The 15,841-nt window shown below is 39.0% G+C and overlaps 1 protein-coding gene across 2 annotated transcripts in view; it reads left to right on the forward strand.

The window, feature by feature from the left end:
• Positions 1-1,048: 1,048 nt before the first annotated feature.
• LOC137198277 (CCR4-NOT transcription complex subunit 3-like) overlaps positions 1,049-15,841 on the forward strand; it is a 36,728-nt gene continuing 21,935 nt past the window's right edge. For both annotated transcript variants that reach the window (XM_067611986.1, XM_067611985.1), the window contains exons 1-4: positions 1,049-1,207; positions 8,329-8,391; positions 13,870-13,937; positions 15,083-15,157. In XM_067611986.1, coding sequence (XP_067468087.1) covers positions 8,367-8,391; positions 13,870-13,937; positions 15,083-15,157 — 168 coding nt within the window. In that variant the 5' untranslated portion in view covers positions 1,049-1,207; positions 8,329-8,366. The remainder of the gene's footprint in view (positions 1,208-8,328; positions 8,392-13,869; positions 13,938-15,082; positions 15,158-15,841) is intronic.

A 15,841-nucleotide genomic window follows, 5' to 3' on the forward strand; every position in this document is an offset into this window, starting at 1 on the left:
TGACGTGTGTCTTTCACATTTTGTCTCGACGCCCTTTATGTTCATGTAATTCATTTTTTATTTATTTTTATGTAAAGAACTTTGAATTGCTTTGTTGTTGAAATGTGCAATACAAATAAACTTGCCTTGCCTTGAACATCATCCTAATCCTAATCCTTTTACATTTTCAATACACAAGTGAAACAATGGCTTAAACACCACACATGTAAACATGCTTATACACATAGTCTGTTTAATCTGCTCTGTTGTTTTTATCCTGAATCTATTTCATTAATTTGCTGGTCTAGATATTGTAACGTGTACATTTGTTTCAGTTAGATGTCTCACATATAAATTACATTGCTGTGTAACACTGTTTACCTGTACTGTCCCTGTTAAGTAAACAAACAAAAACATTTTTAAAAATTTGATTTTGATATTTTTGTTACAAAAAGTACAACTATTATTAAACCTTTTTGTAAGAGGTTCAATAACTTTACCAACAGGCAATCTTGTACCATTTCTTGATAATTAATTAATGTTGACAAGTGATTAATTGACAAATATTTTTTTTTGTTGCATCTTACATGATACAGTATAGGCTAATAAATCGATAAATATGTTACATATAGGCTTATGTTTGTTTTACTTGTTTTATTTTTTAGGTATCTGCATTAAAAACTAATTGAGTAGTGACACTTTGTTAATCGAATAAACTGATAAAGCATTTGGATAAGAATTTTTCATAAATATGGCCATATTCATTAATTTCATGTACTAAATCCACACTATTAAAAGCAGAGGTGAACTCCATTTCCCAGAACACCTTGTGGCTAACAGCGGTGGTGGGGTGAGGGAGGGGAGGAGGGGGGGGACGTTCATAAACCAAAATTTAATTTACCCTTTCACCTTTCCAAACAGTCCAATCATAGCGGGAGTTATGCTGGAAGTAGTAAAACCAGCCTCTCTTGACTGACAGCTGGCTTTGACGAATAGAAGCGCGGAGGCTCCTCAGCGGACCAATCACAGGCCAGGTGGGCGGGACTCCTGTCCAACAGGGCATCGGAGGAGGAGGTGTTCCTGGTAGCCATCTTGGATGTGCGGACTGATTGTTTAGCGAGAAGAATTGACAATTTTTTTTTTTGAAAAACAGCCTTTATACTGAATCACTGAAGATTTACCGGAGTGCGGCCACCGAGGAAAGAAATCGTAACTCGGAAAAATCCAGGTAAATTGATTGCAGAGCCAAATGTGATGAATTAATTTGCCTTCCCCCCCTTTCTCTCTGCCTCTCTCCTCTTTCCAAATTGTGTCTCCCAACATCAAATATCGCAGCCGGTGGGAAGCTGCAGCTCCGCACACTCTCAACAGACCAACTTATAGTGGAGGGGTTTTTATTTTTAAAACGGAAAACTTTTTCTCCGGAGTCGCGGCGGGTAAGTTGGAGTTTGTTTTGAAGAGTATCTGCTCGGATGTTGGTGCCCACTGGCTGCTGTTGGCACTAATGATGCCCTCATTGTTTATAAACATCCCGGTCTGATATATGTTTGTCTCGCGGTCCGAAAGCACCGTCTGGTTGTTTGGTTTAGCGAGTAACGAGACCAGTGTAGTTTTTATATTTTTAAGGAGAAAAAGCTCAAGAAAACAGGCAGTAAAAGTGTCTTCAGTTGGTCCAAACTCAGCGGGTCAGTGTGGATGTGTGTTAGCAGGACGAGGGGGCCTGTCTGACGGTGTGTGCACCTGTTTGGAAAAGTAATGTTGAAGCTAGTTTAACCCAGTTTTCTTTAATGTTAGTCAGCAGAAGATGCAGTTAAACAGGAACATGCAGGTGAGCTGTGTGTCAGATTGTGTTAAAGTCAGGTTTTGATGTTCGCTGTATTGGTTTCAAGTTTATTTCTCGTCTCAACTGGAAAAAATACAGAAATCATGTTTGTTCCAGACCAGATTATAACACGTCAGACTAAACATAAAAGCATCAAAACAAATAATGTAAAACATTTAAAGTGTATGGCTGCATTAAAGCCTAATTTCTGAAAGCTTTTAATATTTAAAGATACAAGAGAGTAATAATTGATATGTGAATACATCATAAATGAGATACATTCCCATGTGGTACATTATCAATACATGGGTACCAGTATGGTAATATATTACAGATCACATTGATACTATGTATAGGCCGGTGATGTGTGCAAAATGAAAGGATATGACTGACAGTATTTTATAATTTATTTATTGTCAACAAATCCCATTAAAAGACAAAAAAAAACAAAAACAAACTAGCCTGGTTCCAGATAACCAGACCTCTCGATTGCTGCCCGCAGCGACTCGAGTAGGTCTGCTGTTGTGCTTATCGACGTCTGTTTCCTCAGTTGGACAAACAACCGAGCCAATCAGAGTTATCTAAGCGCTGTTCAGAGCGGCATCTTCCTGTGCCAGAGGCAGAAAAATGGCAACAGGGAAATCGGCATGAAAATGGAGCTAAACGCGGAAGAGATCGACACAGCTGTACAAGATATTGTAAATCAACTTACAGATATAATAACTCTTAAATCGACATATTTTCTTCGATCAATGTTTAAAACAGTGTTAACTGAAAATTACTTAACTGGGACGGATACATCATTGGCCGCTAAAGGCGTCATCTAAAGTGCTTTTCGGATGGTCACTCAGCATCTGAAACTCCCCTCCCTGACAGTTTTCCAACATCGTGTTGGGTCGGGGAGGTGCATCCGTAAATTTTCGTAACTTTTCCAAACCAACAATTATTGCGGAGGTGAGAAAGTAGGCAGGGTTTAAACCCTCACGCTCTCTTCTGTCACTTTTCATGACCGACTGCAACACCATGAAGGCCCACGATGAGAGACGATCCGGAAATATATAACGTCATTCTGATTAGAACAATTATTGCGATTCTCCCACCTCTGTGGCCGTTCTGAAGCTATAAATGCTTTTGCCTTCAGACGCGGTCGGATGACGCTTCGTAGAAACGCTCTAACCTTAAATGGTTGTAGCTTCAGCGTGTTTATAGGCATCACGTCGTTCTTAATCATAAAGCACCTGCGTGATCGTCTCTGGGCACGCTTCATTACAGCGTCTCCTAGCTAACACCAATACGATAGTTTGATGGGATGACGGTGATGAGAATTAGGGGTTGGTATTTCTGCGATTCTGATATTCTTGATGATACGACAAAATACTGGCGGGATTTTTTGGCCCTCGTCATACTCTACCGGATGCTTCCGCTTGAGGTGATGAAATAAGTTTGTTGTATTTCCCCTTTTGTTGTTAGAATCTTCTTGCACTTCTTATATATTACAGTAGTTTGTTGTACATCTGATCTTTTATAACCAAACCACTTCCTCACTGATGAAGTCACTCCTCTTTCTGAAACTTCCTCCTCCGCTGTGGAGCCGGTAGCGATGTTACTTTTGCTTTCAGCCATTACATCAGAATATTTCCATTATAACAATATGAATCTTTTTTTTTAAATCATATTAAAAATTACACGATATTATCATGAACGATACGATACGGCGCACCCCTACTGAGACTGTTGAGTTTTCAGGCGGTAGACGACGGTACACGACGTACTGGAGCAGTAATTTAAGATGGTGTTGAAATATTTACATTGAGTCTCCTTTAGTAAGTAATTCTCTCACACTGGACTAAGTTTCATCCACTTCATCTTGCATTACTTCTTCCCGTAGACAGATTATTCCTGCGTAGCGACTGAATTGCAAAGGAAAGTATAAATAAACGCGGGCTACATGGGAGAAACATGCATTGTCAATTAACTTGTTTTTAATTGGTTAAATTATTAACGTCCACTTAAAAATGTGTTTTTCTTCTTGTTCCCACAGTTTGATGTTTGAGCTTCACTGTGCAGGATGATGAATGTGCTGAAACGCTGTTTTCATGTTCATCTACTGAAAGTTCCTCTGTTCACACCTTACATCTGTGACATCACAACTAGTTTGGAGCCAATCGGAGTCCAGTAAACAACTTACACGAGTGTGATGTGGAAACTTGAAGCCTCCAGCGCACAAACGCTGAGACTGGACTTTATAGTGAAGCAGGAGACAAACTTCTGAAATGAATAATATTCACATTTTCATAGATTCTGGAGTTTTTAATGAGGAAGAAGGAGGAGATGTGATTATAAGGATTTTAAAGAGATAAATGGACTTTTTTTTTTTTTAATTAGACACAAAATATTATTCAACATCTTAAAACGTCTGGAGGGGATCTTTACCAACAATTAATAAATTATCAATTAATCATGAATATCATCTAGATAAAACAATTTGCAATCCTAGAATTAAAAATATGTGACAGATTTTGGTCAAATTTAAGGCTGATGATAAGTGAGCCACATTAAAATGTAGCATTACGTTTGTGTAGAGACGATAAATAATAATAATGAATAATTTCTCAGATATACTGATATCGCAGCATCATTCTCTTGTGATATTGATCGACTGATACCAGGATCACACCACATATGTGACAGATACATTGTCTTCTTCACTCACTGAGATTTCTCTTGTTATCGTCCTGCCGTCATATCGTACCGCAGCGTGTTGTGACACCATCCTCAGATTGACCCTCTTATTTAAAAGATTTCATCACTCTCCTTTCAGTCGGTCACGTAGGTCGTCTTCCTCCTTTTTATTCTGACGTCTGCACACAACAAGCACATTTAAAGATCTCAAGGCTCATCTCCTGAAATTCATTCCTTTACTGAAAGAAAAACAACTTTTATAGACGGATAAATGAGGCGACTTAATGAGGTGTAATTAGTTTTTTTTTTATTTGAGGGTTATTTGTCCCTCAGGTGAATGTTTTTACACCACACATAAGAAATTACTGCACATCTAAACCTGTGTCACCCTACAAAACATTATCAATACGGTGCAGCCACATTTCACTCTGCGTATTGATAACAGCGGCAGTGACTGACAGATTTGACACAAAAAAATGAATTAAAGCTTTTAGCATTTGTTGAAAAATGATTACAGTGAATATAAAGTAGGTGTAAGGGCGAAACAATACGAATATAACTAAAAATGACTGGTGTTTTCTTTGTGTTTGAACCTACAAACCACATCTCAAAGCATCTTTATTCAAAAAAATGTATAACAGATGTTGAAAACACCTGTGTTCGTTCACTCATCGAACAAACCTCCAGCAAACCAAATGAAGAGTTAAACTCCCGGAGTGTTTCGGGGCTAAATGGAGACATTTTATTTGCTCTTCTACTTTTCCTCCGGGTACGCGTCAGGAAAGCCTCATTAACAAGTCGCTCTCTCCTCTTCCAGCACAGTCAGAAATGCTTTTGTTTAATGGCCTGTGTCCGAACCTGATAACCGGGCCCCGCTGAGATGACATTATTGACTTCACCTCAGACTGAAAATATGTCAGCTTTCAGTCAGTTCAACAACAACAACTACGCTCTACATGCTTTTGTCGAAGGGAAAACTTTTAATCCTTTTTCAGTTTGATGTGAGTCCAATCCCAACGCACGGTGAAAGGAAACGTCGAGTCGTGAGCTGCTTTTACAGAAAGGTCTGTATTCACATGTTTATCCCAAACAAGAGGAACCTTATATCGCCTCGTTTTGCAGCGTGACCCGACTCTACTGTGCAATTAAAAGCACATGTTCACAGCTGATAACAGTTCGAAACAGAAAGCAAAAGTAAGAAGCTGCAGAATATTAGAGTTTATCAGCTCAACTGTGTGTCAGATGGACTTCAGACTGTCACTGATGCAGACTGACACTGAATGAAGAATGTTATCACGGTTTATAATCTTTCAATCAAATCATATCTACTGTCATCTAAATTAATGACAGAAAGCAGGTTTTATTTAGTATTTTATTTTGGAAGAACCAACATTAAGGAACATCTGCACCTTTTAATCATTTATCCTTAAAACTTTTCTTCACAGTATTGACTTTCTACAACAAAGTAATCTTTAGATCTACAGCTGGATATCCTTTGACGTTTTTCAATACTAGTGTCGATTCAAGTTCAAAGAGTCCTGGTTTGCGATCGTCAGAGCAGTACTTTATGAAATATAAATGACTCTAAACATAAGCAGCTGTACTTAAATAAAAATGTCTAAATTTAGATTAAAGCCAGGATTTATCTGATTCAAGAACAAGATTACAGCTCTGAACAGGCGAACTCGGTGATACGGACACATCATTATCGATTCATCTTCCAACTGTTTTCTCCATTATTTGTGTGGTTTGTAAAATGCCAGTAAATTGTGCAAAATATCCATCAAAAGTTCCCAGTGTTTTTTTATTATCATAGCAGAGTATGAAAACCAGTAAATATTCATATTTGGGAATCTGGAAGCAGTGAATTTTTGCCATTTTTTGCTCAAAAATTGCTTGAACCGATTATTAGATTATCAAAACGGTTGATGATTAATTTTCTGTTGATCGACCAATCGTTGCAGCTCTACAAACGCATTTCGGTTGGTACCCAAAAACTACGTAAAAAATACTACTGAGCGCTCCGTCCATCTTGAACCAATCGCAGGTGTTTGTTTTATTCTCACTGTAATTAACCAGTTTTATTTAGTTTTCTGGTGGAATTATTATCAGGACTCCATTAGTTTTATTTAGAGACATTTGGTCAATGTGTAGAGATTAATTTAAGAATAACTACCTACTGATTATTGAGCTTTGATGGCACATGTTTGAAACTCACTTGCCATTTATTAGTGCATAATTCATGCCATCTAAAGTATGTCCACAAAACAAGTGTTGTCATACCTGTTCAACCTGATTACTTAATTGTAATCTGCTCAGAATAAGGGCATCATGTACCAGTATCACCACTAATGACAGTGTCATTGAATAGAAAAAGTTGTTGGATTTATCTTACTTCCATGTTTGGTGAACTATTCAGCTACTTTACTGGAGTTTGATTCCCAAAAAAAACCCCCAAATCTATTAAACCGAAACATCAACCGTCAACATCAGGTTTTTGGTGTCAGTGGCTCAGAATCAGCTGATAGGACGCAGAGGAAACGCAGCTCGCGATCACGCCACAGTACAGCTGAAACGTGTTAAACTGAACCAGTGGAAATGTGGCATCAAGTGCAACAAGTTCAAACTTGTTCTCTGGCGGCTTGTCAAGAGTCGTTCCAGTGTATAAATTACCAGCTGATGTAGATGTTCTGCAGGGAAAGTTGATTCACAACAGGAAACAACTCCTGGAATGCATCGAACATCACGGAAATATGAGTTTTTATTTGAACTCTGTCGGGATATTAGAGGCCAAAAGTAGTGACGGGGTTTGACGGCATTTTATCAAAATCAAATCATGTAACGAATCCACTAATCGAATCCTTTTGAATCATTTTCATTCATTTTTCATTATCGGTTAATCTTTTGTTTATTTCCTTGATTAATCGATTAGTTGTTTGGTCCATAAAATGTCATAAAATGGGGAAAAATCACTGTTTCCCAAAGCCCAAGATGACGTCTTCAAATGTCTTGTTTTGTCCCAAACAACAGTCAGAATCAGATGATTTGGACTTTTTTTCTTATTATCAAAATAAAAAAATCAAAAAACTAATCGTTGCAGCTCTATTAGGTTTAGCTTTTAACATTTACAAGTAAAAGAAATCACTTCTTGTTGGCTAAGAAGTCAGAAACACGACAGTTTTTAGTGGTAAACTGATTAATGTTCACAACCTGAAAATGAGATTAACAGAATAATATATGAAATGTTGATTAAATGTATCCAACACCTTCAGTTATTGTACTTCATGAGCTACTTGCTCCAAATAATGAAAATCCTGATGCAGAACTCTTTGAAGTTGAAGTCAAACTGTTAGATTCTTTAATTGACATGATGATCGTTTCTCCAGAGAAGAGTCGCCACTCTGCTGGTCTCTGTTGAACTCCAAAAACAAAAACTCATGCTGGTACGATGGTTTCTTTTCACTCACACGCACACAATCTTTGGCTGAATCCGGACACCAGCTGCAGAGAACTCAGTCACTTTAACCCGAGTCAGTCGATAAAGAATGAAAAGCCTCTATTTATATGTTTTCCATTCGCTACCGTTTATTGGAGTCGGAGCTTAACGAATACAGATGTTTTTTTGCCGATCGGGAATCAAAATCGAACCAGTTATCGGATCCCATCGCCAGGTCGAAGGTCAAGCTCGGCTGCACTTTTGGATCTGCTGGATTGTCTGTTTCCCCTCCTTCTGCCCTCCCTTTTCCCCACCACTCTCTTGCTTTTTATTCCCTTAAATTCTATTTAATGCAAATGCAGCAGTCTGATCGTTTTTTTTATTGTTGTTTTTCTCTTGTTTTCCGCAGTGAAAGAAGGCATGAAGACATCATCCTAGTCATCAGTCATGGCCGATAAAAGGAAACTTCAAGGTGAGCTCTCTGAGGTGTGACTGTGTGTGTTCGTGCCCCATCAAAGAGAGGTGATGATGAGGATTTGTTGTGGTCTGATCAAGCCAGTCAGGCTGCAAAATTGACTTTTTTATCCACCGACCAAATGGTTAATAAATGTTCAAATTTTACCAGCCGCTCAACAGATTAACATTGTTTTTTTGGGGGGCATGTGAGTGAAGCGAATCCGCCAGCCACTTGCATATTTTACCAGCATTTGGCTGTTTGCTGCTGGTGCTAATCTGGTGCCCCGGTGCCAGCTTTACTGCAGATTACAATAAAAGGAGCGTCACAGTCACAGAGAAGCATTTCAGTGTCAGTAAAGTTCACGGTTCTGTCATTTGGAAAGTCCCCTGATGGCATCTTTGTGATAAACCCCTCCCGTCTGTCACTCTAAGTAGGTTAAAACAAACATAAATATTTACAGCTGCCACTACTGTTTGTATTTGGTGTGACCCAAAGCGTAAAACTTTATTATGGTGCATATCTGTATTTATTTATATATTTATAGTTTCACACTGCTTCATAAAAAGAGAACCACTGCTGGTAAACAAAAGTCACATGTGCTCACAAGTAGCTTGTTTACTGGGTTGTGTAAGCTGTCCTCCTGCCAGATTAGAGCTTTTTAGCTCTTGAGGCAGTCAGAAATAAATCAGATTTTGGTTCCTGTAGCTTCAACTAAAACACGATGGAGCCGAGAGCACTTTTTTACCTTCTCTAGCGAAGCAGAGTATGTGTAGAAAAAGCTGAATTTGAGCCTTAGGCTGAATTTACACCAAATCAGGCGTCAGTCCTCCCATTTGTTTGAATGGGGGGTAGTGCGTTTAGGCTGCAGGGGTGCCACAAAGGCCTGCGGCAAGACAGTTGAACCAGAATCAACTATTGGGAGAAATGCAACCCGGCGTCACGCTGCGGTGGCCAATCACAGCCGGCGTTCAGACTGATCAGAGCTGCCATGAGGGAGAGCAGATGTTATTATGAAGAGGGGAGGGCATTTCTATTGGTTTGATATCGTTAAAAGTAAAGTTAGGCCTTTCTGACTGATTTCTGAGCCCTTTTTCATCAAAAGAAGAGCTTTTTATGCCATCAAAAGAAAAATTACGACTTAGGAGGTGGTTCAAAATTCTAAATTCAGTAATAGATCCAATAATATTATATGGTAGTGAAGTGTGGGGTCCATTAACCAGCCAAGACCTCCCAAAATGGGAAAAAAAAACCATCTGCTGGAAGCTCTGCATGCAGAATTGTGTAAAAACATGCTCACAGACACTCAGCTAACAATGCACGCAGGGCAGAACGTGACCAATACTCTTCAGTTATTAAAATTCAAAAGCGATCCATCAAATTTTATAAACACCTCCAATGTAGCGACCCCCACTCCTGCCAGTACAAAGCCCTTCAGTGCCAAGAGTTGAACAAAGATAAGAGTCTCCTCTGCCAGCTGGTCCTGAAGCTCTGCCCACACACACCAGGCCTTCAGGACAGACACCAAACAATCTGGCCCAATGAAATCATCTCAAAACAAAAAGAAAATTATATCAAATATTGGAGAGAAACCACCGAATCACAATGTAAGTTCAAATTTTATCTGAGCCTAAACAGAGAGTACATGGCGGCAGGGTATCTGACCACCGTGACTGATGGAAAACTAAGGAAAATGTTGACAATGTGCAGACTGAATGGACACAGCCGGGACATAGAAACAAGCCGCCACAAGCAGAACAGGCTCCACAGGGAGGTCAGGCTGTGGTCACTTTATCAAAGGAGAGGTTGAGACAGAATCTCTCTTCCTACTATACTGTGAGTAATACTATGCAAGGAATAGAAATTGAAACTGCCCTAATCTATGTGGGGAGAAAAGTCAGTGTGCAGTATTAGCTGCAAAATATGTTAACTACTGTCATACACTAAGAGCAACAAGCCTTGTAGTAAATGTTTGAGTGAGAGAGAAGCGATGGTCGACCGAGCTGGAGAGTGAAAGAAGAGAGGGAGCAGCGGCGGTGAGAAAGCCGGTGAATGAGAGGAATAAAACGTTATTTTGTGATTGTTTCACTGCGGTTACAAATTAACACACCCACACCCCCACCCCCCACACCTCCGCACAACCCGGAGGAGGTTCACCGCAATGCCAGATCTGGTCTGAATACGGCCTTAGTCCAGATTGTCCTCAGCTGATTTTGATATGCACAGATTTCCAGTGTCAGCGTCTCTTTCTGCATCAGTGTCGAGCTCCGTCTCCTTCAACACTTTGCATTTTGGGTTCAGTAGTGGGTTTAGATTATATTCTAACTCCCAACAAAATGTACAACAGTTATCTTGGGGGTGAACAGAAACTTGCAGTTTCAGCATGATCGTAAAGTCAAGCTAATTCAATTTTATTTATATAACCCAACATCACAGATTTGCCTCAGAGGGATACGACACCTTCTATCTTTACACCCTCAGCTCACTGCAATATTTAAAACTGGTCTACTGACCAAATAAAGCAGAATAGTCCATATTTTGTCATGTAGACAACTTATTTTTTTTTGAAGAATAGCATTGCTAGCAAAGTTCTGCTAATTCAGTGTTCACAATGAAAGACTCTGGTTTGCTGGTGCAGCAGCAGGAAATATTCAGTCTGCAGCAGCGGTACATTAATGCAACTCTGATACAACTGAAAGTGATCAATAAACAGTAAAAGGCTGGAAGTATGAACAGCAGTGTAGGATTGAAAGTAAACTCCAAACCACAGAGATTCAGTTACAAGCTACAGAAGTACTGAGAGCTGAACACAGTCACATGTATCGAACCATCAGTTTAGTGAAAGACCATCACAGGAAGCTCGAAGTCACCTTGTTATCAAGCAGGACCACAACAGCATTGCAGTCTGGCACAATTTAAGCAGATAAAACCAGGCATGTAGAAAACAGCATAAGCATTTTGTAAAATGTGCTCCTCGCTATTACAAATTGATGAATTTTGCATATACTTTCAAGCATCAGTTTGTTTTATTTTATCCAGGAACAGTGTTTCAAATGATTAGATTTTAGAAAATGTAAATGATAAACAGTCCTGAAAGCATCTGATGCACATTTTGAAGCACCCTTATTGTTTTAAATGGCCGAACGCACACCAGAAGCATTATGAGGTGCATCAAACTGCTTTGGCGCACCGACTCCGACCTTGTTTTGATTCTGGAGCATCAACTGAGGACCCAGCGACCAAAGCTGTTTTTCTGCAGCTGAAAGAAGAGAGAGAGCAAGCCAAGAGAACAAAGCAGTGAATGACCGAAATAAAACATTATTTTCTGATTGTTTCATGGGGATTACGTTCTAAAGCAGAAACAAATAACCAGCAAACACTCAACAGATGATTTACCGTGGAAACAGACGCTCTTAGTTTCATTTTCCTCCTCTGCATTTCTCCTTTTCATTCATTCATTACATCCAACTTAATTCAGCAGGAACATTAAACACAAAGAACAACAGGACTAATGCGTGTCGGTTGTGTGACGTCGGCATTTCAAATCTTGATGCCTGCGGTTTGACGTAGGAGCGTCAAATGAGGCGAGTCAGTTATCGCTTTCAGTGCGTTTTTGTTCTTCATGCTTCATGTGTTTCAGCACATTAAACATGATCTTGTTTGACTTCATGTGTATTTGTCCAATTACGGTTGAACCCCTAAACTTATGTGTTAAAAGGGTCACAGTTCTTTCTAAAACTACTCCTAAACCCACTCAAATTAAAGCTGAGACATGGCACTTTAATATAAGTATCCATTATTTTTTTTCAAATTAAATGTGTAACTATCCAAACACTTAATCTCTGAACTGTATACAAATATTGCAAAATATAAAATTAGTTATGCCATGATAAAGGATTTTATCCATATCGCCCTCTCCTATTTGAGTTTTCCTCTTTTGCTGTTTCGGGGGGTTTTTTGTGCAAAGGGGGACATTGTGTCCGTGTCTTTTGGCTGACATCTGTGCACATTTTCATTCATTTCATTTCACCAGCACATTTTCACAGAGACCAGTACATGTTTTAGGCCTCAGACAGAAACGCTTTGTGTCTAGTGTGAGCAGTGAGGGCCTGTTGTTCCGCTGCTCTTTTCTCAGCGCTTTTATGTAAAATTTTAAACAGTACGACTGTACCAGGGAGACTCATGACTGCTGATGTCTGTAGCAGTTCATTGTACCTGGATCATACCGCATCCGACGCTCGACACCTGGCCGAAGAATACTCGTAACACGACCCAGACTTTTGTGTAAAGAGAGAAAACCTTGAGGCTCAGCTCTGTCCCACAGAAATGTTCCTCAGAGTCCTTTTACTTTGATGTTATTTTCAACTGACATTTGTCATCGCAGGCTGAAAACACCGTTTTTGACAGGATTCAGCCTTCATGATTCTCTGCCAGCATCACTCATCCCTTCACGTGCGCTCCTGTGACTTCTCATAGTGAACGGCTGTCATATTAAAAAAAAAACCCACATTTGCACGTATCTCCCCTAAAATCTCTTTGAGAAAGAAGAAGAAAAGATCAAGCACAAACAGCAACTAGGATCTGTCAAATTGTAATGTATTATTACAGAGGAGGTAGACTTTTATCTAAAAATAACACAACCGCAGCAGTATCTTAACGTCAAGGCTGTTTAAGGTCAGAATTGGAGTTTGTTCACACAACTTAGTCAAAGCCGCAGTCTGTTCTCGTCTGTTTAGTTGTTTGCCCAAAAAGAAATCCTGAATTTTATTCCCTCCAGTTGAGCTGAATTAAATGATATATCACTTTTTGCATAACAGTGAAGCATAGTTCACTCCATCACACAGTAATTTGATTATAATTACCATATGGTGATGTATGACAATGCCCAAAATAGTTTAAAAAAACACTTTCTCCATTCCTGGAAATATTTCCTGTAGTCATTTTCTGTCAGTGTGTTTCTTCCACCGTAGCATTAAGCTGTATCGATGGCTTCTGGGAGTTTTTGGGTCCCCCCTCATATATGAAAATTGGGAAATATCAATATTGTGATATTGAATTTAACCATATTGCCCAGCCCTAAAGTTATCACATCACTTGAGTCCAAGTGATAGTGGTTTTGTAAGGCAGATACTATCATTAATATAATATATCGGCTGATATTAATTTTTCAGAAAAAGAGGAAGGGAGCCGTATTAATTTAATATATATGTGCATGAATATTGGCACTAAATGGCGTGAAACAGACTGTGGACATTGATCGTTCAGGCAGTTAATCAGGTGTCATGACCCCCCCTCAAACTGCACTTCAGATGACTGATCTGAAAGAAATTCAGCAAACAATTTGGGGTTAAGATCAGGCTTAATCCAGACAGCGTCTTCTTGGCTTTATAGAGATCTGTTCTGAGTTTTAAAAAAGTAAAGTTTTCTTTGTGTTTTTAACATATTTTTATTCACCGTCATGTGATCGGCTGTATCATCTTGTCTCTTCTCCACCAGGTGAAATAGATCGATGTCTGAAAAAAGTAGCGGAAGGTGTTGAACAGTTTGAAGATATTTGGCAAAAGGTAAGAAGAGATCATCATCATCATTGATCTGAGCGGCAAAATCGACTAGTTGATCAACAGAAAATTAGTTGAAAATTCTTTTGGTCATCTTTTAAGTAAATTTTAAAGCAAAAATGTCAACTAACTATCTTTTCCAGGTTCTTAAATGTGAAAATTTGCTGCTTTTCTTGCTCTTACATTGTAGTAAACTGAATATATTTGGGTTTTGGGTTGTTTGTGAGATAAAACGAGACATTTTAAGATGTGACATTGAGCTTTAGGACTGTTTTCTGATGTTTTATAGACCAAATGATTAATCAGTTAATCAAGAAAGTAATCAACAGATTATCAATCATTACTGCCAGCCTTAAATAAAACATGTATGCAAAATGCCGCCAACTTTTGGCTACAGGTTTTACATTTATATGTGGCAGGTAATCATTGAACGTTTCCGAGATTTAGAGGAGTGAATGTTGTGTTTTTATGCTAAGTGAAAATTTCCAGTCACAAAATGCCAAAGTTTCAGTAGTTAAATCCTTTTTTCCGGCCATATCTGCCTCTGAGGTTAATTTCTGTAGTCGACTGCGGCGATGGAAATAAGTCCCACCGCGGCCACAACAGAATGTACAGTTCTAATGATGTTGATAATAAACTGAGTGCATATGGCTCTTGTTAAAACAGCGCTTGGCTCTCAGCTAACAGCAGCCCAGAGCGCAGATCTGTCCTGCTAATAAAGAGGCAGAAAGTCGTTAGTGGTTCAGTCACCCAGTTGTCCTTTTTTCCTTCATTATATCCTGTATTTATTTGTGTGGGCTGAACACCGCAAGTCTATTTGACTTTCCAGTGGCTTGTATTACCCCACAAATGTACATGTTATACTTGTATGACTTTTATAGCGTAATTTATAACCCATTTAGCTCTTATGTTTATCTTTTTTTCCCACGTAGTCTGCTGCAAAAAACCTAATTTGCCCACAGACATCGATAAAAGATTTAGTTAATTGATAGTTAAAACATATCACAGAAGTTTAATATTAAGCGTATGAACAAAGAGAAGCTGGTAAAGCTTCTCACAGACTAAATATTTACAGTATACATGTTGAATTTTGTATTGTTTTAGCTGAGAACTGGTTTGACTCTTCTTCCTCTGTTTCATCCTCTCTGCAGCTTCACAATGCAGCCAACGCCAACCAGAAGGAGAAGTATGAAGCAGACCTCAAGAAAGAGATTAAAAAGCTACAGGTTAGTACAGTAGTAAACCTTAGTAGTAAAGTTTTCCCACTGAAATCTGGTGTAAATTCTCCCGGGGACTTCCCCAACACTAAATAAGTAATTCACAAGTCTACAAATCAGCACTCATCGCTTAAAGATAATGGCGATATTGGACAAATTTTAAATTATTTAAAGAGGTAATGATTTGTCAGTTGTGTGATCAGTCTGAGGACTGCAGTTGAAGCCCTGTGGTCCGTGAAGATCTGTCCTGCTGAAGCCTCTTCCAACAATAAACTGATCTGATGTCACAGAGAGCCTTCAAGTTTATAGTGATCTCAATAGAAAGTGAGAAACCCGCTAACTTTCTTTTAATTCACAGGTGCAGCAGCGTTAGTAAATGAGGTCATTGGGAAAGCACCCATGTCATCGGAAACATTCAGCCTCACCACACCAGTGTTTTCATATTGAAACCTGTAAAGGTGTTTTCACACCTTTGCTCTGGTCTGAATCAGTTGCTAATCTTGGTGCGTGTAAATTGGGTTTAATATGCAGCCGATCAGCAAGTGAAACAGCCTGAGTTGACTTGTTGAGGTCTGGCGTCTTACGTTTTGGGCCCTTAAATTGAATGAAAGGACAGAGATTGTTTGCTGATGTGAAATCTGTGGAGTATTAAATATCATCAGGTCAGCCAGAAGCAGTGTGCGCTTCATCCCA

The sequence above is a fragment of the Thunnus thynnus genome, chromosome 15 (genome assembly GCF_963924715.1).
Source record: "Thunnus thynnus chromosome 15, fThuThy2.1, whole genome shotgun sequence".
Classification (NCBI taxonomy): domain Eukaryota; kingdom Metazoa; phylum Chordata; class Actinopteri; order Scombriformes; family Scombridae; genus Thunnus; species Thunnus thynnus.